Source organism: Bufo gargarizans, chromosome 5 (genome assembly GCF_014858855.1).
Source record: "Bufo gargarizans isolate SCDJY-AF-19 chromosome 5, ASM1485885v1, whole genome shotgun sequence".
In the NCBI taxonomy this organism is placed as follows: domain Eukaryota; kingdom Metazoa; phylum Chordata; class Amphibia; order Anura; family Bufonidae; genus Bufo; species Bufo gargarizans.
This window is the reverse complement of record NC_058084.1, coordinates 334,619,575-334,641,780: the sequence shown is the minus strand read 5'-3', so window position 1 is coordinate 334,641,780 and position 22,206 is coordinate 334,619,575. Positions and strand designations below refer to the sequence as shown.

At 46.3% G+C, this 22,206-nt stretch overlaps 1 protein-coding gene across 1 annotated transcript; it reads left to right on the top strand.

The window, feature by feature from the left end:
* Positions 1 to 896: 896 nt before the first annotated feature.
* On the top strand, positions 897 to 20,662 carry LOC122939686 (perlwapin-like). Its single transcript, XM_044295858.1, has 3 exons — positions 897 to 1,052; positions 18,291 to 18,434; positions 20,245 to 20,662. The coding sequence occupies exons 1-3, from the start codon at positions 962 to 964 to the stop codon at positions 20,397 to 20,399; spliced, it is 390 nt and encodes a 129-aa protein (XP_044151793.1). The 5' UTR covers positions 897 to 961; the 3' UTR covers positions 20,400 to 20,662.
* The last annotated feature ends 1,544 nt before the right edge of the window (positions 20,663 to 22,206 follow it).

Sequence of the window (22,206 nt, the reverse complement as noted above, 5' to 3'; positions counted from 1 at the left end):
TTTTCCAGCAATGCATCGGCTTGATGATTTTAATCTTCCTATTTCCTGAGAGACATTTTATGTATTTTATAACGAGTGCTGATCAGACCTGGCTTTACCTATTGTGTTTCCTAGGACCCAGCCCTGTGTTCATGCACCGTGCTACCTGTGGAGGTGAGCTGATTCAAATATTCTTATTCCTTCTTATCTCATATATAGTGTGACAACTAAGGGTCAATTAGCTCTACCGGATAGCCGTCTTCTCCGCATAGACTGTTGGCACACATCAAGAAGCCACTCCAACACTGCAGATTTGGGTGCAAAGTGGCTACAACCAGCTTTATTGTCACTTTTATAGCAGTCCAAACAAATCATAAACATAAATCCTCGGCCTCTGGCCACTGACTACACAGTAGTTTTCTCTCTCTATCAGGATCTAGGTCTACCACCCAGCTCCCCAAAACACAACTCAGTGCTTACCCCACACAGAGGGTCCAGGCTCCCACAGGCCTTGCACAGCCTTCTCCTTCCTCAGACTGGGAGCCGTGATTGAGGAGCTCAGCCCACCTTTACCTGAGCTCCTCAGCCGGCTGCTAATTATCTTAATTACCAGCCTAGCTTCTGCAGTCAGTGTGAAAAACCTATTTTTCCTGTCTTTCTTGTTCTCACCCAGCTTCCTCTGTGTGAGATGCACTATTTTAATGGTCATCATATGGCCCTCTGGCAGCTCCAATGTCACAATATATTGTCTTGTAAATGTAAATAGAAATGTTCTTCCACGACCAAAGATGTAAGATGTTCCTGGCAATAATTATCATCCAGTCATAATTACAGTAGTATCTTCATATGGTACTAAAGATTAGGAAATCCAAGATTGTGGAAGAGTATGTCTCACCATGTATCTTCTCCTCCCTTCCTTCTACATCTCTATAAATGGTGAGTCCTTCACCTAGATTGTTCATATCTCCAGTGCTCAGCAGGTATGGCACCGGTGACCGGCTCTCTCGTTGTTCTCATTCTGTGCTGTGCAGGAGCATTAGCAGACAACCATGACAAAACAACACCACCATCAGGTAATCCTACTAAGCATTCTGACAAGTCACAGGGATGAATGGAGAACCTTCTAAGTGGCATCTAATGGCTGTTTCACATATTTCATTCGTGTCTGGCTACTTTCTTGTGCTGGATATAACTGATGACCAGGCTGAGCTCCTGTCTGATGTCCATAGCTGCACTGAGAAATGTAGACTGCATAGTAAGAGGTCCAGTGGTGAAACTGATGCTTCTAGACGCAAAAAAAAAAACAAAGGAAGCTAAAGGGTCAGTTGTGTCATCACTTTCCAATTGAGGGCTTGTGTACTATGGGAAAATGGAGTTGGGGGTGAATATATGTGAAAATGTGTAAAGGAGAGTTTCAAGGAGTTTTTTAAACTTGGCTCCTTGCAGGGAGCAGGGGGTTGTATAAATTACAGGAAATAATTTCACAATAATATCATATTCACAATACACATGAGCACTGCTGCCAATCAATTGTCTTAGTGTTCATGCGCCACTCATGTGACTGGGATCAGAATGTGGCTCTGAAGATGGAGGACATATAAAAGGTAAGCATGGGGATTTTCCTTTAGTTTACACAGCCCCTGGCTCTCGGTGCTGCTCTCGGCTAAGTTGTTAAAATCTTGTAAATCTTTGTTGTGATTTCTGTCATTGTTTCCTTCTCTTCGTTGTTCTTCCTCTTCCTCTATTTCCTTTAAGTCTATTGAGCATCACAGTCAAGAATAACATGAACAATTTTTTTCTTGGCATGATCAAGACTCCACTGGTTTTTCTTGTTTTCTCCTACAACCTTAAAGGCTATGTACACCTTTGGAGGTATTTTTTTAAATTTTTGTATTAAACTTATGTTGAGCTAAAAATCACTTGGTCATTTCAATTGGTCTTTATTAGAAATATGGAGCCTTTTTTTCTGTACAGAGCTGAGATGCTCTAGTGGCAGCTCCTGGATATTCTCTTTTTTTCCGTTGGGGAGCTGGCAGGCTCCTTATCTTTGATTTCTGGCCTTAAAAACACTCTTTATAGCTCAATCCTTATCTTACTGATAAGAATGTGACTTAAATAAGTGTTTATTAATTCTTAGAAGTTTAGAGATAAGGGTTGTTAGTAGGGATGAGCGAACCTGAACTCTAAAATTCAGGTTCATATCGAACATTGAGGGATCAGACACCCGAACACAGACTTTGTCACTGAAGTCCATGTTTGGATGCTGAATAAGGCTACTTTCACACTCGCGTTTGGTGCGGATCCGTCATGGATTTGCACAAATGCTTTAATTCAGATAATACAAACGCATGCATCCGTTCAGAACGAATCCGTTTGTATTATCTGTAACGTAGCCAAAACAGATCTGTCTTGAACACCATTGAAAGTCAATAGGGGACGGATCAGTTTTCTATTGTGCCGCATTGTGTCAATGAAAACGGATCCGTCCCCATTGACTTACATTGTGTGTCAGGATCTGTTTGCCTCCTCATCGTTAGGCGGACGTTTTGGTGTCCGCCTCCAGAGCGGAATGGATGCGGAACAGAGGCAAACTGATACATTCTGTACGGATCCTTTCAGAATGCATTAGGGCAAAACTGATCTATTTTGGGCAGCTTGTGAGAGCCCTGAAACGGATCTCACAAACAGACACCAAAACGCCAGTGTGAAAATAGCCTAAAGTGTGTTGAAATCAACAAGCTATTTAGCTGTGGGCACTTCAAAGCAATCACAGTCATGCCTAGTATTGGCAGGGCTGTGATTGGCCGGCGCAGCACATGACCCAGCCTGTATAAATGCCGGATCACGCGTGGCACTGCCATTCTGCTCTAACTTGTATAGGGACAGGATGCAGCCAGAGTGAGGATCAGTGTTAGGCAAAGAGGCTCTGGGTGCAGTCTAAAATACAGTAAAGCTCTGCATATGTGACACAGAAATAATATTGTTCATCTGGATGTTAATTCTGTGTCTGACCTATAGCTATTTTTGGGTGAAATACACCTCCTTTGCATCCTTGACACAGAAACACACTACTTAGTCTGTCTGTTAATTGTGTATGTGACATAAACCCATTGTATCGGGTGAGATACTGTACACCTCATTTGCACCCATGACACAAAAATACAATTGTTCAATTGTCTGTCAATTTTGTGGGTAATCTCAAAGAATGAGGAGAGCATCAAATAAGGGCTATGCCCATCGTCTTGGTGCTGCTGCTGTTGGTGTAGCTCCTGCTGCAGGGAGAGGATGTGCTCAATCTGTGCCAGCTATGCACCCAAATGATATACCTTCCTCTGGTGCAGGTGACAGGATGTTCTGTGTCATTTTGTAGGCCCGAGAACTGCTGTACAAATGGTGAGTAGCAGATTGAATGGCTGAGAGTGCCTCCAGTTCCTTCACATTGTCTTCCACCCGGTCCCCTGCTGAAAGCGCAAAGTTGGCACCGGTGGCCAATGGACATCTTTCTGAGCCCCAAGTTATGCAGTAGTCACTTATGCTTTTTGATGACTTTGCTGGCGGGCGTTCGGTGGGCCATTCACCTAGCCCTGCCTTAGAAGTGGAAGAGATTGAGTGCAATGATGCCCAACCACTTTCATTTGAGGAAGAGGATGTGGGAGGATTTCTGCAGTGTGCTGACCGGCAAGAAAGGCAGGGGTAAGGAGTAGGTTGAGGATGATAGGGAGGATGATGAGGTCCTAGACCCCACATGGAATCAAAGTTATCCGAGTGATGTGTGCAGTTCAGAGGAAGAGGTGGTGGTCACGAAGCGAGGCATAAATGTTCTAAACCTGAGCCACTAGACAGTACACTTTCTACTGCCCAGTGCCCACTACGCCGATGGACTGAGCACAACAAAGCCAGCTCAAAGGAGTTCCCTGATGTGGCAGTTCTTCAGGCAATGTGCTGACGACACAGGTGGTTTGCACGCTGTGCAGACAGAGCCTGAAGCGAGGCATACATTTTCTAAACCTAAGCACCACCTACATGGCCAGGCATCTAAATGCAGAGCACGAGCTGCAGTGGAGTAAACACCTGAAAAACCATTAATGATCGGAAGTTCCTCTTCCTCCCTCTTCTGCTGCGGTCTCGGCCTCTTACTCCCCCACTCGAGCAACAGGGCCACCTGGCTCCTCGCAAAGAGAGGATGTGACAGCACCAACACCACCAGTGTTACCGAGCATCTCCACACTGCCCCATAGAAGCAATCAGGTGTCCATCCCCCAAACACTGGAGGGAAGGAGGAAGTACCCCCTCTACCCATCCGCGAGCTCTGGGCCTAAATGCCAGAATTTCCAAATTGCTGGCCTTTGAAATGCTGCCATTCCGTCTAGTGGAGATAGACACTTTTAAAAACCTTATGGCACTGGCTATCCCACATTACTTGGTTCCAAGCCTCCACTACTTTTCCATGCAGGCCATCCCTGACAAAATCAGTTGTGCTCTGCACAATGCATTCAGTGGAAAAATCCACAAAACCACTGATACGTGGACGTTATGTCACCCTAACTACCCACTGGGTAAAAGTAGTGGCAGCAGGGTCTGAGGCGGAAAACGTTTTGGCGCATGTCCTACCGCCACCAAGGAGTGCTGGATGTTTCTTGTTGCCTCTGACTCTGCTTCCTTCTCTACAGCCTCCTCATACGGTCAGCTTAACACCTGCAACACCAACTTCAGCACAACCAGGGGTAAACGACAGCAGGCTGTTTTGAAACTCATCTGTTTGGGAAAAAAAAAACACACCGTGCAGGAGCTGTGGATGGGAATGGAACAACAGACCTGGTGGTGTGCGATAACTGGCATATTCACATAACAGCTCTGGACCTAATCGGTTTGAAGCACATCCCTTGCCTGGCGAATGTGCTGAATTTGGTGGTGTAGAGGTGCAACGAGCGCCTCCCCCTGGGGCCCTCTATAAAACGCGTCCCAGGTGTAGGAAATGCAGAGTGGTGTAATGGTGTGACCCAAATGTCTCTTTATGTGTGTTACGGTGCTCCTACCTGGATACCGCTGGACCCCAGGCTTTGGTTCCGAAGCAATAAATAGGGGGAATAATTGAGGATTAATTTGAGTCCAGACCTTGAGATGAAGTTCAATGGCAGCTTTACTTGAATAAATGTTTCTCCAAAACGGTTTACAGGCTTTGTCTTGGTTCCAGCAGGCTTTAGCTTGAAACTGGCAGGCAAACTCTACTCTGCTAAATCTGTTTCTCTCTGACTCTGCTGTACTGACACCCTGGCTGTATAACTCAGCTTCTTCTGTTTGCTGCACTTCACTTTGTAGTCTGACTCTAGGTTATGCCAGGGAACTTTCCTCCTGGCTCCTGAGGCTTTAAGCTTTGGCCTCCATGGCCAGCAGAGCTTTGGTGCTCTGGCTGGCGTTGGCACGGCCAGCAGAAAGACGTGCCCCTGCACACTTTTCCCCTAGCTGGGGGTAAGCTAGACTGGAACTAACTGGTCCCTACACTTCCTGCAGGAAGTAGGGCTGCCCCACTCCCCTACAGAGGGGGGTTAGAATGGAATGGTAAGTTCTATTCTATCTAAGTACATCTCTGCCATGTTTGCTGCCACCTTATGGTGAACCAGGCACATTACATGAACAGTTTCATAACATTAGAAATGCACAGTGTGGAGGACCCAGAATAAATGCATAAAATGACATGAGGTTAGACTAATAAAGACAATAGTAAGGTACAGAAGTGGTAACACCACTCTGGAGTGTTACAGAGGTTACTGAAGAATTATCCAGCTATCTCAGAGCTGCAGCAGAAAGTGCTGGCTATCTGAGCACGTTTTCAACATTTTCAAACTGCGGCTTGCCTGTCTGTGCTGCAGCATAACTTTGGCCTTCCTGCTCCCCGCCTCATATGCAATGTGCCCACAAGGTGGAAATCTTCCTTGCGCATGCTGGGGAGACTGTGCGAGCAGAAGCAGGTGTTAGTGGAGTTTCAGCTGCAGCACGCACGGGTGACTCGCCCTGCGGAACAGCAACATTTCATAACCAATGAGTGGGCCTCCATGTGGGACTTGTGTGCCGTGTTGCACTGCTTCAAGTACTCCACTAACATGGCCAGTGCTGATGACACCATCATCAGCGTTACTATCTTACTTCCATGTCTCCTTGAAAAAACGCTTATGGCTAGAGTTGAGCGAACAACTGGATGTTCGGGTTCGAGAAGTTCGGCCGAACTTCCCGGAAATCTTCGGGTTCGGGATCCGAACCCGACCCGAACTTCGTTCCGAACCCCATTGAAGTCAATGGGGACACCAACTTTTCGGCACTAAAAAGGCTGTAAAACAGCCCAGGAAAGGGCTAGAGGGCTGCAAAAGGCAGCAAAATGTAGTTAAATCCCCTGCAAACAAATGTGGATAGGGAAATGAATAAGAATAAAAATAAAATAAATAAAAATTAACCAATATCAATTAAAGAGAGGTCCCATAGCAGAGAATCTGGCTTCATGTCAGCAGATAATCAGTCTTCATGTCATAGCAGAGAATCAGGCTTCACGTCACCCAACACTGAAACAGTCCATTGTCATATATTTAGGCCCCGGCACCCAGACAGAGGAGAGAGGTCCCATAACAGAGATTCAGGCTTCATGTCAGCAGAGAATCAGTCTTCATGTCATAGCAGAGAATCAGGCTTCACGTCACCCACCACTGGAACAGTCCATTGTCAGATAATTAGGCCCCGGCACCCAGGCAGAGGAGAGAGGTCCCATAACAGAGATTCAGGCTTCATGTCAGCAGAGAATCAGTCTTCATGTCATAGCAGAGAATCAGGCTTCACGTCAGCCAAAACTGGAACAGTCCATTGTCATATATTTAGGCCACGGCACCCAGACAGAGGATAGAGGTCCCATAACAGAGATTCAGGCTTCATGTCAGCAGAGAATCAGACTTCATGTCATAGCAGAGAATCAGGCTTCACGTCACCCACCACTGGAACAGTCCATTGTCAGAAATTTAGGCCACGGCACCCAGGCAGAGGAGAGAGGTCCCATAACAGAGATTCAGGCTTTATGTCAGCAGAGAATCAGTCTTCATGTCATAGCAGAAAATCAGGCTTCATGTCACCCAACACTGGAACAGTCCATTGTCAGATATTTAGGCCCCGGCACCCAGACAGAGGAGAGAGGTCCCATAACAGAGATTCAGGCTTCATGTCAGCAGAGAATCAGTCTTCATGTCATAGCAGAGAATCAGGCTTCATGTCATTCACCACTGAAACAGTCCATTGTCATATATTTAGGCCCAGGCAACCAGGCAGAGGAGAGAGGTCCCATAACAGAGATTCAGGCTTCATGTCAGGAGAGAATCAGTCTTCATGTCATAGCAGAGAATCAGGCTTCACGTCACCCACCACTGGAATAGTCCATTGTCAGATATTTAGGCCCCGGCACACAGGCAGAGGAGAAAGGTCCCATAGCAGAGATTCAGGCTTCATGTCAGCAGAGAATCAGTCTTCATGTCATAGCAGAGAATCAGGCTTCACGTCAGCCAAAACTGGAACAGTCCATTGTCATATATTTAGGCCCCGGCACCCAGACAGAGGAGAGAGGTCCCATAGCAGAGATTTAGGCTTCACGCCAGCAGAGAATCAGTCTTCATGTCATAGCAGAGAATCAGGCTTCATGTCATCCACCACTGGAACAGTCCATTGTCATATATTTAGGCCCCAGCACCCAGACAGAGGAGAGAGGTCCCATAACAGAGATTCAGGCTTCATGTCAGCAGAGAATCAGTCTTTAGGTCATAGCAGAGAATCAGGCTTCACGTCACCCACCACTGGAATAGTCCATTGTCAGATATTTAGGCCCCGGCACCCAGGCAGAGGAGAGACGTCCCATAACAGAGATTCAGGCTTCATGTCAGCAGAGAATCAGTCTTCATGTCATAGCAGAGAATCAGGCTTCACGTCAGCCAAAACTGGAACAGTCCATTGTCATATATTTAGGCCCCGGCACCCAGACAGAGGAGAGAGGTCCCATAGCAGAGATTCAGGCTTCATGTCAGCAGAGAATCAGTCTTCATGTCATAGCAGAGAATCAGGCTTCACATCACCCAACACTGGAACAGGCCACTGTCAGATATTTTTAGGCCCCGGCACCCAGACAGAGGAGAGGTTCATTCAACTTTAAGTTGCCCCGCAATATAATGGTAAAATGAAAATAAAAATAGGATTGAATGAGGAAGTGCCCTGGAGTACAATAATATATGGTTAAGGGGAGGTAGTTAATGTCTAATCTGCACAAGGGATGGACAGGTCCTGTGGGATCCATGCCTGGTTCATTTTTATGAACGTCAGCTTGTCCACATTGGCTGTAGACAGGCGGCTGCGTTTGTCTGTAATGACGCCCCCTGCCGTGCTGAATACACGTTCAGACTAAACGCTGGCCGCCGGGCAGGCCAGCACCTCCAAGGCATAAAAGGCAAGCTCTGGCCACGTGGACAATTTGGAGACCCAGAAGTTGAATGGGGCCGAACCATCAGTCAGTACGTGGAGGGGTGTGCACACGTACTGTTCCACCATGTTAGTGAAATGTTGCCTCCTGCTAACACGTTCCGTATCAGGTGGTGGTGCAGTTAGCTGTGGCGTGTTGACAAAACTTTTCCACATCTCTGCCATGTTAACCCTGCCCTCAGAGGAGCTGGCCGTGACACAACTGCGTTGGCGACCTCTTGCTCCTCCTCTGCCTTCGCCTTGGGCTTCCACTTGTTCCCCTTTGACATTTGGGAATGCTCTCAGTAGCGCGTCTACCAACGTGCGCTTGTACTCGCGCATCTTCCTATCACGCTCCAGTGCAGGAAGTAAGGTGGGCACATTGTCTTTGTACCGTGGATCCAGCAGGGTGGCAACCCAGTAGTCCGCACACGTTAAAATGTGGGCAACTCTGCTGTCGTTGCGCAGGCACTGCAGCATGTAGTCGCTCATGTGTGCCAGGCTGCCCAGAGGTAAGGACAAGCTGTCCTCTGTGGGAGGCGTATCATCATCGTCCTGCGTTTCCCCCCAGCCACGCATCAGTGATGGGCCCGAGCTGCGTTGGGTGCCACCTCGATGTGAACATGCTTCATCCTCATCCTCCTACACCTCCTCCTCATCCTCGTCCTCCTCGTCCTCCAGTAGTGGGCCCTGTCTGGCCACATTTGTACCTGGCCTCTGCTGTTGCAAAAAACCTCCCTCTGAGTCACTTCGAAGAGACTGGCCTGAAAGTGCTAAAAATGACCCCTCTTCCTCCTCCTCCTGGGCCACCTCCTCTTCCATCATCGCCCTAAGTGTTTTCTCAAGGAGACATAGAAGTGGTATTGTAACGCTGATAACGGCGTCATCGCCACTGGCCATGTTGGTGGAGTACTCGAAACAGCGCAACAGGGCACACAGGTCTCGCATGGAGGCCCAGTCATTGGTGGTGAAGTGGTGCTGTTCCGCAGTGCGACTGACCCGTGCGTGCTGCAGCTGAAACTCCACTATGGCCTGCTGCTGCTCGCACAGTCTGTCCAGCATGTGCAAGGTGAGCTGCACCGAGATTTCGCCCATTATCCCACACCACCAGGCCGGGCTTGAGGCTCACCGGTAGCAACCACTCGTCAGTCTGTTGTTCTATACCCCGCCACAACACCTGTGCGGTGTGGGGCCTGTCCCCCAAACATATGAGTTTCAGAATGGCCTGCTGACGTTTACCCCGGGCTGTGCTGAAGTTGGTGGTGAAGGTGTGTGGCTGACTGGATGAGCAGGTGGAAGAAGAGGAGGAGGAAGCCGAGTAGGAGGAGGAGGCAACAGGAGGCAAAGAATGTTGCCCTGCGATCCTTGGCGGCGGAAGGACGTGCGCCAATTAGCTCTCCACCTGGGGCCCAGCCGCCACTACATTTACCCAGTGTGCAGTTAGGGAGATATAGCGTCCCTGGCCGTGCTTACTGGTCCACGTATCTGTGGTTAGGTGGACCTTGCCACAGATGGCGTTGCGCAGTGCACACTTGATTTTATGGGATACTTGGTTGTGCAGGGAAGGCACGGCTCTCTTGGAGAAGTAGTGCCGGCTGGGAACAACATACTGTGGGACAGCAAGCGACATAAGCTGTTTGAAGCTGTCTGTGTCCACCAGCCTAAATGACAGCATTTCATAGGCCAGTAGTTTAGAAATGCTGGCATTCAGGGCCAGGGATCGAGGGTGGCTAGGTGGGAATTTACGCTTTCTCTCAAATGTTTGTGAGATGGAGAGCTGAACGCTGCCGTGTGACATGGTTGAGATGCTTGGTGACGGAGGTGGTGGTGTTGGTGGTACATCCCCTGTTTGCTGGTCAGCAGGTGCCAACGTTCCTCCAGAGGCGGAGGAAGAGGCCGAGGCAGCAGCAGCAGAAGAGGCCGAGGCGGCAGCAGCAGAAGAGGTAGCAGGGGGAGCCTGAGTGACTTCCTTGTTTTTAAGGTGTTTACTCCACTGCAGTTCATGCTTTGCATGCAGGTGCCTGGTCATGCAGGTTGTGCTAAGGTTCAGAACGTTAATGCCTCGCTTCAGGCTCTGATGGCACAGCGTGCAAATAACTCGGGTCTTGTCGTCAGCACATTGTTTGAAGAAGTGCCATGCCAGGGAACTCCTTGAAGCTGCCTTTGGGGTGCTCGGTCCCAGATGGCGGCGGTCAGTAGCAGGCGGAGTCTCTTGGTGGCGGGTGTTCTGCTTTTGCCCACTGCTCCCTCTTTTGCTACGCTGTTGGCTCGGTCTCACCACTGCTTCTTCCTCCGAACTGTGAAAGTCAGTGGCACGACCTTCATTCCATGTGGCATCGTCTTCCACCCAGTCTTCCTCCCTGACCTCCTGTTCAGTCTGCACACTGCAGAAAGAAGCAGCAGTTGGCACCTGTGTTTCGTCATCATCAGAGACGTGCTGAGGTGGTATTCCCTTGTCCTCATCATCAGGAAACATAAGTGGTTGTGCGTCAGTGCATTCTATGTCTTCCACTGCTGGGGAAGGGCTAGTTGAATGCCCTTGGGAAACCCTGCCAGCAGAGTCTTCAAACAGCATAAGAGACTGCTGCATAACTTGAGGCTCAGACAGTTTCCCTAATATGCATGGGGGTGATGTGACAGACTGATGGGCTTGGTTTTCAGGCGCCATCTGTGTGCTTTCTGCAGAAGACTGGGTGGGAGATAATGTGAACGTGCTGGATCCACTGTCGGCCACCCAATTGACTAATGCCTGTACCTGCTCAGGCCTTACCATCCTTAGAACGGCATTGGGCCCCACCAAATATCGCTGTAAATTCTGGCGGCTACTGGGACCTGAGGTAGTTGGTACACTAGGACGTGTGGCTGTGGCAGAACGGCCACGTCCTCTCCCAGCACCAGAGGGTCCACTAACACCACCACGACCATGTCCGCGTCCCTTACTAGATGTTTTCCTCATTGTTACCGTTCACCACAATAAGAAAAATATTATTTGGCCCAATGTATTGTATTCAAATTTAGGCCTTTTTTTTACAGACACCTAACACTATCTGGCTATCTATTTAGGTACCGTATTACACTAATACAGGCACAGCAGTAACGACAGATTTAGCTGAATATAAATTGTAGGCCTAGTATTTAGGTGCTGGATGACAGGTATACGTTTACGGACAGAATTAGACTTGGAAATGCACGGTAGCGTGTGAAGTTATTGTGGATGACCCTATCTGCACCTTGAATCTAATATACACTTTTATGGATAGATTTAAAGTTGGCCTGATACAGCAGAAACCACTAATTTAGGGAATTGCTAAGTTGGGAATTGTATTTCAACCCAGAACAAAAAGTGTGCTTTGACGGACACAAAATAACTTGACCAGCTACAGCAATAACCACAGATTTAGCTGAATATAAATTTGAGGCCTATTATTTAGGCGCTGGGTGACAGGTATACGTTTACAGACAGAATTAGACTTGGAAATGCACAGTAGCGTGTGTGTGAAGTTATTGAGAATGACCCTATGTGCACCTTCAATCTAATATACCCCTTTTATGGATAGAATTAAAGTAGGCCTGATACAGCAGAAACCACTGATTTAGGGAATTGCTAAGTTGGGAATTGTATTTCAACCCAGAACAAAAATATATCCTTTGCAAGACAGCAGACAGTATTACAATTGGCTGGCCACAGCTGAAACACCAGATTTAGGGTACTGCTATTTTGGCAATTGTATTTCACCCCTCAATAAAATAGCAAGCACAGCCAAGCCCCTGATGTAGGATATAGCAAAAAAATAACCACACTATTGATGGTTAAATGGACTTGGTGGCAGCTTACCCCTGATGTAGGATATAGCAAAACAATAACCACACTATTGATGGTTAAATAGACTTGGTGGCAGCTTGCCCCTGATGTAGGATATAGCCAAAAAATAACCACACTATTGATGGTTAAATGGACTTGGTGGCATCTTGCCCCTGATGTAGGATATAGCCAAAAAATAACCACACTATTGATGGTTAAATGGACTTGGTGGCAACTTGCCCCTGATGTAGGATATAGCAAAAAAATAACCACACTATTGATGGTTAAATGGACTTGGTGGCAGCTTGCCCCTGATGTAGGATATAGCCAAAAAATAACCACACTATTGATGGTTAAATGGACTTGGTGGCAGCTTGCCCCTGATGTAGGATATAGCAAAAAAATAACCACACTATTGATGGTTAAATGGACTTGGTGGCAGCTTTCCCCTGATGTAGGTTATAGCCAAAAAAATAACCACACTATTGATGGTTAAATGGACTTGGTGGCAGCTTGCCCCTGATGTAGGATATAGCCAAAAAAATAACCACACTATTGATGGTTAAATGGACTTGGTGGCAGCTTGCCCCTGATGTAGGATATAGCCAAAAAATAACCACACTATTGATGGTTAAATGGACTTGGTGGCAGCTTGCCCCTGATGTAGGATATAGCCAAAAAATAACCACACTATTGATGGTTAAATGGACTTGGTGGCAGCTTGCCCCTGATGTAGTATATAGCAAAAAAATAACCACACTATTGATGGTTAAATGGACTTGGTGGCAGCTTGCCCCTGATGTAGGATATAGCAAAAAATAACCACACTATTGATGGTTTAATGGACTTGGTGGCAGCTTGCCCCTGATGTAGGATATAGCAAAAAAATAACCACACTATTGATGGTTAAATGGACTTGGTGGCAGCTTGCCCCTGATGTAGGATATAGCAAAAAATAACCACACTATTGATGGTTAAATGGACTTGGTGGCAGCTTGCCCCTGATGTAGGATATAGCAAAAAAATAACCACATTATTGATGGTTAAATGGACTTGGTGGCAGCTTGCCCCTGATGTAGGATATAGCAAAAAAAATAACCACACTATTGATGGTTAAATGGACTTGGTGGCAGCTTGTGCTGGCGCACCACAAGACACAAAATGGCCACCGATCACCTCAGAAAAAAGTGACTGAAAAGCGCTCTGGGCAGCCTAAAAACAGTGAGCAATTGAATAGCAGCAGTTCAGTGATCCACAGCTGTAGATCGTTTACTGATTTAAGTGTTTTGGAGAAGTTAATTACTGCCTAATCTCGCCCTAACAGTCGCAGCTGCAACCTCTCCCTACACTGATCAGAGCAGAGTGACGTGCGGCGCTACGTGACTCCAGCTTAAATAGAGGCTGGGTCACATGCTGCACTGGCCAATCACAGCCATGCCAATAGTAGGCATGGCTGTGACGGCCTCTTGGGGCAAGTAGTATGACGCTTGTTGATTGGCTGCTTTGCAGCCTTTCAAAAAGCGCCAAGAAATCGACGAACACCGAACCCGAACCTGGACTTTTATGAAAATGTTCGGGTTTGGGTCCGTGTCACGGACACCCCAAAATTCGGTACGAACCCGAACTATACAGTTTGGGTTCGCTCATCCCTACTTATGGCGATGATGAATGAGGTGGTAGGAAGGAGGAACAGGGATCATTCATATGGTTATAAGGCAAGTTATCCACACGTGGCTTGGAGGGTGTACACAACTATCCACCCAGAGCACAGTTTTGGAGGATGATGATGATAAGCAGGAGGAGGAGGAACCGTGTTCACAGCAGGGTGGCACCCAAAGCAGCTCATAGGCATCTCTAGAGCGTGACTGGGGGATACAGAGGACACAGACAATACACCTCCCACCAAGGACAGATTGTCGTTGTCTCTGGGCAGCCTGGCACACATGAGCAATTACATGCTGCAGTGTCTGAGTTGCCCTCATTTTTACCAGTGATGATTACTTAGTGGCCCCTCTGCTGGATACCTACTACAAGGACAACATGACATCTTTACTTCTGTCACTGGAGCAGGATTGGAAGATGTGTGAATATGAGTGCACGTTGGTAGACACGATACTGACGACATTCCTACCTGACAGTAGGGGCTCAGTGGAAGCACACCGAGGAGGAGGAGGAGGAAGTCACCAACACAGCTGGGGCACCGGAACTACCTCAGAAGGGAGGGCTTGCATGGAAAACCTTTGTCAGCAGGCCACAACATCCAGCACCACCGTCTGATACAAACCATATTAGGCTACTTTCGCACTCGCATTTTGTGCGGATCCATCATGGGCGGATCCGTTCAGATATTACAAACCTCTGCATCTGTTCAGAATGGATCCGTTTGCATTATCTTTAACATAGCCAAGACAGATACGTCTTGTACACCATTGAAAGTCAATGGAGGACGGATCTGTTTTCTATTGTGCCAGATTGTGTCAGTGAAAATGGATCCATCCCTATTGACTTACATTGTGTGCCAGGACGGATCCGTTTGGCTCAGTGTCATCAGACAGACACCAAAGCGCTACAAGCAGCCGCCAGAGCAGAATGGAGACTGAACGAAGGCAAACTGATCAGTTTTGGACCGCTTGTGAGAGCCCCGGACTTAGCAGGACATGGTGGAAGAGTACGTATCCATACATCTGCACATACTGACTGTTGGGTCTGCCCCATTTAACTTCTGGATCTCCAAATTGGGCACATGGCCTGAGCTTTCCGTTTATACTTTGGGGGTGCTGGCCTGCCCTGTGGCAAGTGTGTTGTCGGAATGTGTGTTTTGCACGGCAAAGGAGGTGATAACGGACAGGCGCATCCACCTGTCCACAGCCAACGTGGACAAGCTCACATTCATTAAAATGAACCAGGCATGGATCCCACGAGACTTGTCCGTACCTTTGGCAGAGTAGAGAAGTATACCGGCCACACCCAGCCATCGTTATACTCCAGCATAGTTTGTGCATTCTTTTTTGCCATTTCCCAATGTGTTGAGGTCTCCACAAATAAAAAATAAAAATTAAAAAACTCCACAAAAACAGTGTTGGCTACCTCCTCCGCCTCTTCCACTTACATCGCAAAGTCCACGGCATCCTCAACCTCCTACTCCACTTGGACCTCTGCTCCTGGTTCAATATTTATTTTTTATCTCTTCTATGTTATTTGAAGTCATTTCCCTATCCACATTTGTTTGCAGGTTAATTGTCCTGCTCTTACCCCCATTTTGCTTCCTTTCGCAGCCCTCTAGCCCTTTCTGAGACACTTTTATAGCCATTTTACAGCATAAAAGTTCAGGACCCCATTGACTACTATGGGATTTGGGTTTGAGTTCGGGTCAATTTCTAAAGTTCTACCAAACCTGTCGAACCCGAATATCCACGGGTCCGCTCATCCCTAGTTATTAGATGACCGGCACAAAGTGAAAATATCAGTTTGAAATATCAGTTTGAAATTAGAAAATATGATTTTAGCCAAAAATGAGTAAAACACAATCATAAACAAAAATTGTCTCCGAATGTGTAAATAGCCTTTAAGTTTTTTGAGGCCACATTGGCAGGTGCCCGGTATGCGGGACAGAGACCTGTACTCCTACCCTGTTATGTCTCCAAGTCTACTCCACCATTTAACCTTTAACAGGTCATTATTTGGGTCTGTTCTAGCTAGATCAGGAATGATACCATGTGTCTGACCAGTCTAACTATTCACACATATTTTTGCCATAGAAATGATAATTTTTGATATGTCTAGAGTCCAACCAACAGTTATTTTTTGGTGGCTATTCCAACAACAAAAAGTATTGTTGAAAGCATTGCAACCTCTCTAAGGCCTCTTTCACACGGGTGTTGCGGGAAAAGGTGCGGGTGCGTTGCGGGAACATGCACATTTTTTCCCCACGAGTGCAAAACATTGTAATGCGTTTTGCACTCGCGTGAGAAAAATCGCGCATGTTTGGTACCCATACTTCTTCACAAAAGTTCGGGCTTGGGATCGGTGTTCTGTAGATTGTATTATTTTCCCTTATAACAATAAGGGAAAATAATAGCATTCTGAATACAGAATGCATAGTAAAATTAAACTCACCTTAATCCACTTGATCGCGCAGCCCGGCATCTCTTCTGTCTCCTTCTTTGCTAATTGCAGGAAAAGGACCTGTGGTGACGTCACTCCAGTCATCACATGGTCCATCACCATGGTAAAAGATCATATGACGGACCATGTGATGACCGGAGTGACGTCACCACAGGTCCTTTTCCTGCAATCAGCAAAGAAAGAGACAGAAGAGATGCCGGCTGCGCGATCAAGTGGATTAAGGTGAGTTTAATTATTATTATTATTTTTTTAACCCCTCCAGCGCTATTGTACTATGCATTCTGTATTCAGAATGCTATTATTTTCCCTTATAACCATGTTATAAGGGAAAATAATAATGATCGGGTCTCCATCCCGATCGTCTCCTAGCAACCGTGCGTGAAAATCGCACCGCATCCGCACTTGCTTGCGGATGCTTGCGAATTTCACGCAGCCCCATTCATTTCTATGGGGCCTGCGTTACGTGAAAAACGCACAAAGAGGAGCATGCTGCGATTTTCACACAACGCTCAAGTGATGCGTGAAAATCACCGCTCGTGTGCACAGCTCCATAGAAATGAATGGGTCGGGATTCAGTGCGGGTGCAATGCGTTTAACTCACGCATCGCATCCGCGCGGAATACTCGCCCGTGTGAAAGGGGCCTAATGGATGGTAGAAATAAAGGTTCACGAGGTTGCCTGAGAGGGGTTTTATTCTTGCTGATCCCCAACCCTTATTTTCTGACATTTAACTAGTTCCCACTGGTCCAATCTTCCCAGTCTGATGTCTCTATGCTGCGAATTCAATCATTTCTAACAATAATGATCTACCTCATTCATTAAGCAGACATTGCCCGGAATTTCTTTATTAGGAAGCTGAGACCATTAGAGGTCAGTGAAGTGTCAGAGTGCGAGGGAATGTCCTCTTTTTATTTCTACTCTGATCCCTTTCCAATGAATTTTCCCACCTGGACAACCCCTTTTGTTTTTTATGACTCCTGTCCACAAAAGTTGTATGGCTTCAACAATACCTTTATGTTAGAAGAATCTCAAATAACCTGTTTGGACCCTCAGTGATCAGCTGTCATCTACAAGAGAACCTCACAGCAAGTGTGCAGATCTATTGTATAACTTCATTGTCAAAAAGAAACTGAAACATCACACTTGGTCATTAAAGTCAATACTCACTCAATAAAGCACTGACATGCTGGGTCCTTCACACATAGACAACCTGTTCTACTTCATGGTCAATATTTCTCAGTATGTCTTCTCGCTTGTTCATTCCCACATGCCTTTTCCAACTAGAGGAGACTGAGATAATAACCAAGGTAAAGTTTAGACGGAGAGTGTAGACATGTTGAGAAATAAGAGTGAGGATATATGTAAATGTGTAGATGTCACATTCCTAGTGGTGGACATCTGCCAACACATTCATGCCCTTTAACTCCAGACACAATGAACTCTATGGAGCAGGAGTAACGGACAACAGCATTCAAAAGATCTTTTTATTCCCCTCCATATACCGAGTGTGTCATTGCTCAGAACTAGTGCACTTGATGGCCCCATGTACAATGCAAGAGAAGAGAAAGTCAGGGAATTACATGTATATTCAACCAGCATTTTCATAGTAGGGTGAGGGTTCAGTGGTTGTTGGAAGCCATATAGACAAAGCTATGGGGTGTCTACTGTCCTAAATGTAAACAGCATGATCTTCAGGTTTTGGTTTTATGGTTATAATTAGGATCCTTCTGGAGGAGACAGTTCTGTCCATAGAAGGAAAATCTTTCCAACAGAGAAAAAGCCGGTCACAGAAGAGACAACCTGACCAGCAAACTGATAGCTGAAATATCTCACTTTTTGAACCTGGTTGATAAGAGGTCAGTAACTATGTGAAAACCTTGTGACACATCAAAATCTCTAATTACAGAGAAACCAGGAGAATGCCCACCAACTATACTACCATTGTGTGAACCACCTTCTCCTAATGATTGCAACTCGGACAAAGAATGTCAAGGAAACCTGAAGTGCTGCTGGCAGGGATGCCAAAAAACGTGCACAGCTCCCATCATTGGTGAGTTCAATAGAAACCAAACTCAATAAGTAGATGCAGCAGATTATTACAGAGCTGTGGGTAACTGACCAGCTCTACCTAATCTGACAGAACCTGCTTTCACACAAACACATCTCAGAGGTCTATTCTGCTTCACTGGTGTCATCATATGATAGCTCCACAAGGTTCTCTGCACTCACTATTCTGCTGGTGCAGTCACTGTGTACGTACATTACTTATCCTGTACTGATCCTGAGTTACATCCTGTATTATACCCCAGAGCTGCACTCAGTATTCTGCTGGTGCAGTCACTGTGTACATACATTACATTACTTATCCTGTACTGATCCTGAGTTACATCCTGTATTATACTCCAGAGCTGCACTCACTATTCTGCTGGGGCAGTCACTGTGTACATACATTACATATCCTGTACTGATCCTGAGTTACATCCTGTATTATACTCCAGAGCTGCACTCACTATTCTGCTGGTGCAGTCACTGTGTACATACATTACATTACTTATCCTGTACTGATCCTGAGTTACATCCTGTATTATACTCCAGAGCTGCACTCACTATTCTGCTGGTGCAGTCACTGTGTACATACATTACATATCCTGTACTGATCCTGAGTTACATCCTGTATTATACCCCAGAGCTGCACTCAGTATTCTGCTGGTGCAGTCACTGTGTACATACATTACATTACTTATCCTGTACTGATCCTGAGTTACATCCTGTATTATACTCCAGAGCTGCACTCACTATTCTGCTGGGGCAGTCACTGTGTACATACATTACATATCCTGTACTGATCCTGAGTTACATCCTGTATTATACTCCAGAGCTGCACTCACTATTCTGCTGGTGCAGTCACTGTGTACATACATTACATTACTTATCCTGTACTGATCCTGAGTTACATCCTGTATTATACTCCAGAGCTGCACTCACTATTCTGCTGGTGCAGTCACTGTGTACATACATTACTTATCCTGTACTGATCCTGAGTTACATCCTGTATTATACTCCAGAGCTGTACTCACTATTCTGCTGGTGCAGTCACTGTGTACATACAGTACATTACTTATCCTGTACTGATCCTGAGTTATATCCTGTATTATACTCCAGAGCTGCACTCAATATTCTGCTGGTGCAGTCACTGTGTACATACATTACTTATCCTGTACTGATCCTGAGTTATATCCTGTATTATACTCCAGAGCGGCACTCACTATTCTGCTGGTGCAGTCACTGTGTACATACATTACTTATCCTGTACTGATCCTGAGTTACATCCTGTATTATGCTCCAGAGCTGCACTCACTATTCTGCTGGTGCAGTCACTGTGTACATACATTACTTATCCTGTACTGATCCTGACATCCTGTATTATACTCCAGAGCTGCACTCACTATTCTGCTGGTGCAGTCACTGTGTACATACATTACTTATCCTGTACTGATCCTGAGTTACATCCTGTATTATGCTCCAGAGCTGCACTCACTATTCTGCTGGTGCAGTCACTGTGTACATACATTATTTATCCTGTACTGATCCTGAATTACATCCTGTATTATACTCCAGAGCTGTACTCTCTATTCTGCTGGTGCAGTCACTGTGTACATACATTACTTATCCTGTAATGATCCTGAGTTACATCCTATATCATACTCCAGAGCTGCACTCACTATTCTGCCATTATCTTGATATCTCTCTCATTGATGCTGCTCTTCCAGTCACTCAGGATATGTAGTGTCGATACTTTAGGAAAAGTCTTTCTATAGTTACATCGGGAAATCAAATTAAATGACCATTTTTTTCTCCAGAGAAGCCCGGGGCATGCCCATCACCCTGGTTCGTGTGCTCACCTGATGATGAGTCACCTGATGTGTTATCTCGAGGATGTAAAGGGGACAGTGATTGTCCAGGAAACAAGAAATGCTGCGTCAGAACTTGTTACCCAGAGTGCATGGATGTGTAATAAGTGATGTGAGGCGGCCGGATGCATCTCCGTCCCTCACAGCGGAGGACACATCGCCGATCAGCCTCCGTAATTCTTCTCGCAGCTTTTCCTTCTCTAGTTGCAGATAACCCTGGGAGGTGACAGCGGTGAAGACACTCAGGGCCGGATCCGCTGCCCCAGGTGCTCAGTCTGAATACACCCCCATTAGAGGCAGATTCCTCCTCCTTCTCAGCGATCATAGTGACATTTATCAATGTAATAAAGCAGAAGATGAAAAATGAGACTGAGATGTATCATTGACCGTCCATTGTGAGGCATCAAATTATTACTGGTGGCCGAGAAATGTAATTCCTGCTCATTGACCCTGACATTAGACACTGCAGTCTAGAGCGGGCGAGGTCCTGGTGGTCAGAGGTGAGGACTGCGCTCAACCAGACTCATGTGCTGAACCGGTAAATACAGACGGAGCACAATGTACAAGTATCTGGAAAACAGCACAAAACACATACTAATACCTTCATACAATGACTATATAACACCGCCATACAGTGACTGGATAACACCACTAGAGATGGTTCGACAAATTTCACAAAAAGATTTGATTAAAATTTATTTGTGATGAATAGTGTTAAAAAAACGGCTATTTCCTGGCTGCAGAGAGCCTTTATAGCGGTGTAGAACACTGTGCCTTGCAGCAATACGCATAGGGAGTCTGCGGTGGTAGTGAAACAATACTGTGAGTCAGTATGACATGCAGATGACAGGGGTCACTCTTAGAATTGCTGAATACTTCACTTATTTGGGCAGTTACGAGGCCAAAACTGACCCAATAAATGAAGTATTAACTCAGCCTTACAGGTCGATGTTAGCGCCATGAAGAAGCGCACTCCTTTTTCACCGTCGTCAGCTGATTCCACATAGATGTCTACAGAACCTGTTCTATTAAACGCTTATACAAGTAGAGCCCCGACAGAGTGCAGAGGGCGTCAGCAGTAAGTTTTATGTTGGCGTCACTGATTATTTTGCCCTTCCTCTGATCAGTCAATACAATAAACCACAAAAAACGTTTCCTGTCTGTGGAGCATCCGCCTTCACTCAGTCAGCGTTTGCTTAGTAATCCATTAGTTACTGCTAAGGGCAAAAAAAAAAGGAGTGGATCCAAAAGAGAGATGACACATGATATCACAAAGTGGTGAGGTGGCAACCGCATGAGGAGTCAACACAGTGGCCCAGTGACGGAGTGAGGAGGGTGGAGAGCAAAGACAGTGGCAGTAACAGCACAATATGGTGGGTGGCAGTAGGAACACATGGCAGCATGTGTGTGGCATCAGGCGGGTGGCAACATCCGAATACTGGCAGAAGCAGGTGGCCAGAAAAAAACAGGTCTTGCTGACATTCTGCGATGTCCGCACTATGGGCTAGGGGACCCCTTTAAGGTGTTATGAGAGTTCTTGTTGGTTTTTGAGGGACGGAGTCCCCCTAAGTAGAGGGTATTGGTGATGGGTACCCAGGGTAGGAATGCTAGAGTGGTGTAGGGGGGTCTAATGTCTCTTAGTGGTGTAGCACTTGTCACGGTGCTCCTACATGGATATTCTGGAAAACCCCAAGCGTCGTAGTCATTACAGAAAAGGGGAATTGAATGGTGGGATAAAGTAATAAATTGGAGTCCAGACTTGGTATAACGTTGAACAACAGCTTTACTTGAATAAACTTGCATCAGGAAAAAATCTTTAGGCTTTATCTCTGTTCTCAGCAGACTTTAGCTTTAATCAGGCAGGCAAACACTTTCATCTCTGTAACATCTGTACTCTTTAGCTCTGCTGTG

Coding starts and splice junctions, on each gene's coding strand:
- LOC122939686 (XM_044295858.1), top strand. CDS start 962: ATGGCACCGGTGACCGGCTCTCTCGTTGTTCTCATTCTGTGCTGTGCA. Junction 1,053..18,290: donor CAAAACAACACCACCATCAG/GTAATCCTACTA, acceptor CTCTAATTACAG/AGAAACCAGGAGAATGCCCA. Junction 18,435..20,244: donor GTGCACAGCTCCCATCATTG/GTGAGTTCAATA, acceptor TTTTTTCTCCAG/AGAAGCCCGGGGCATGCCCA.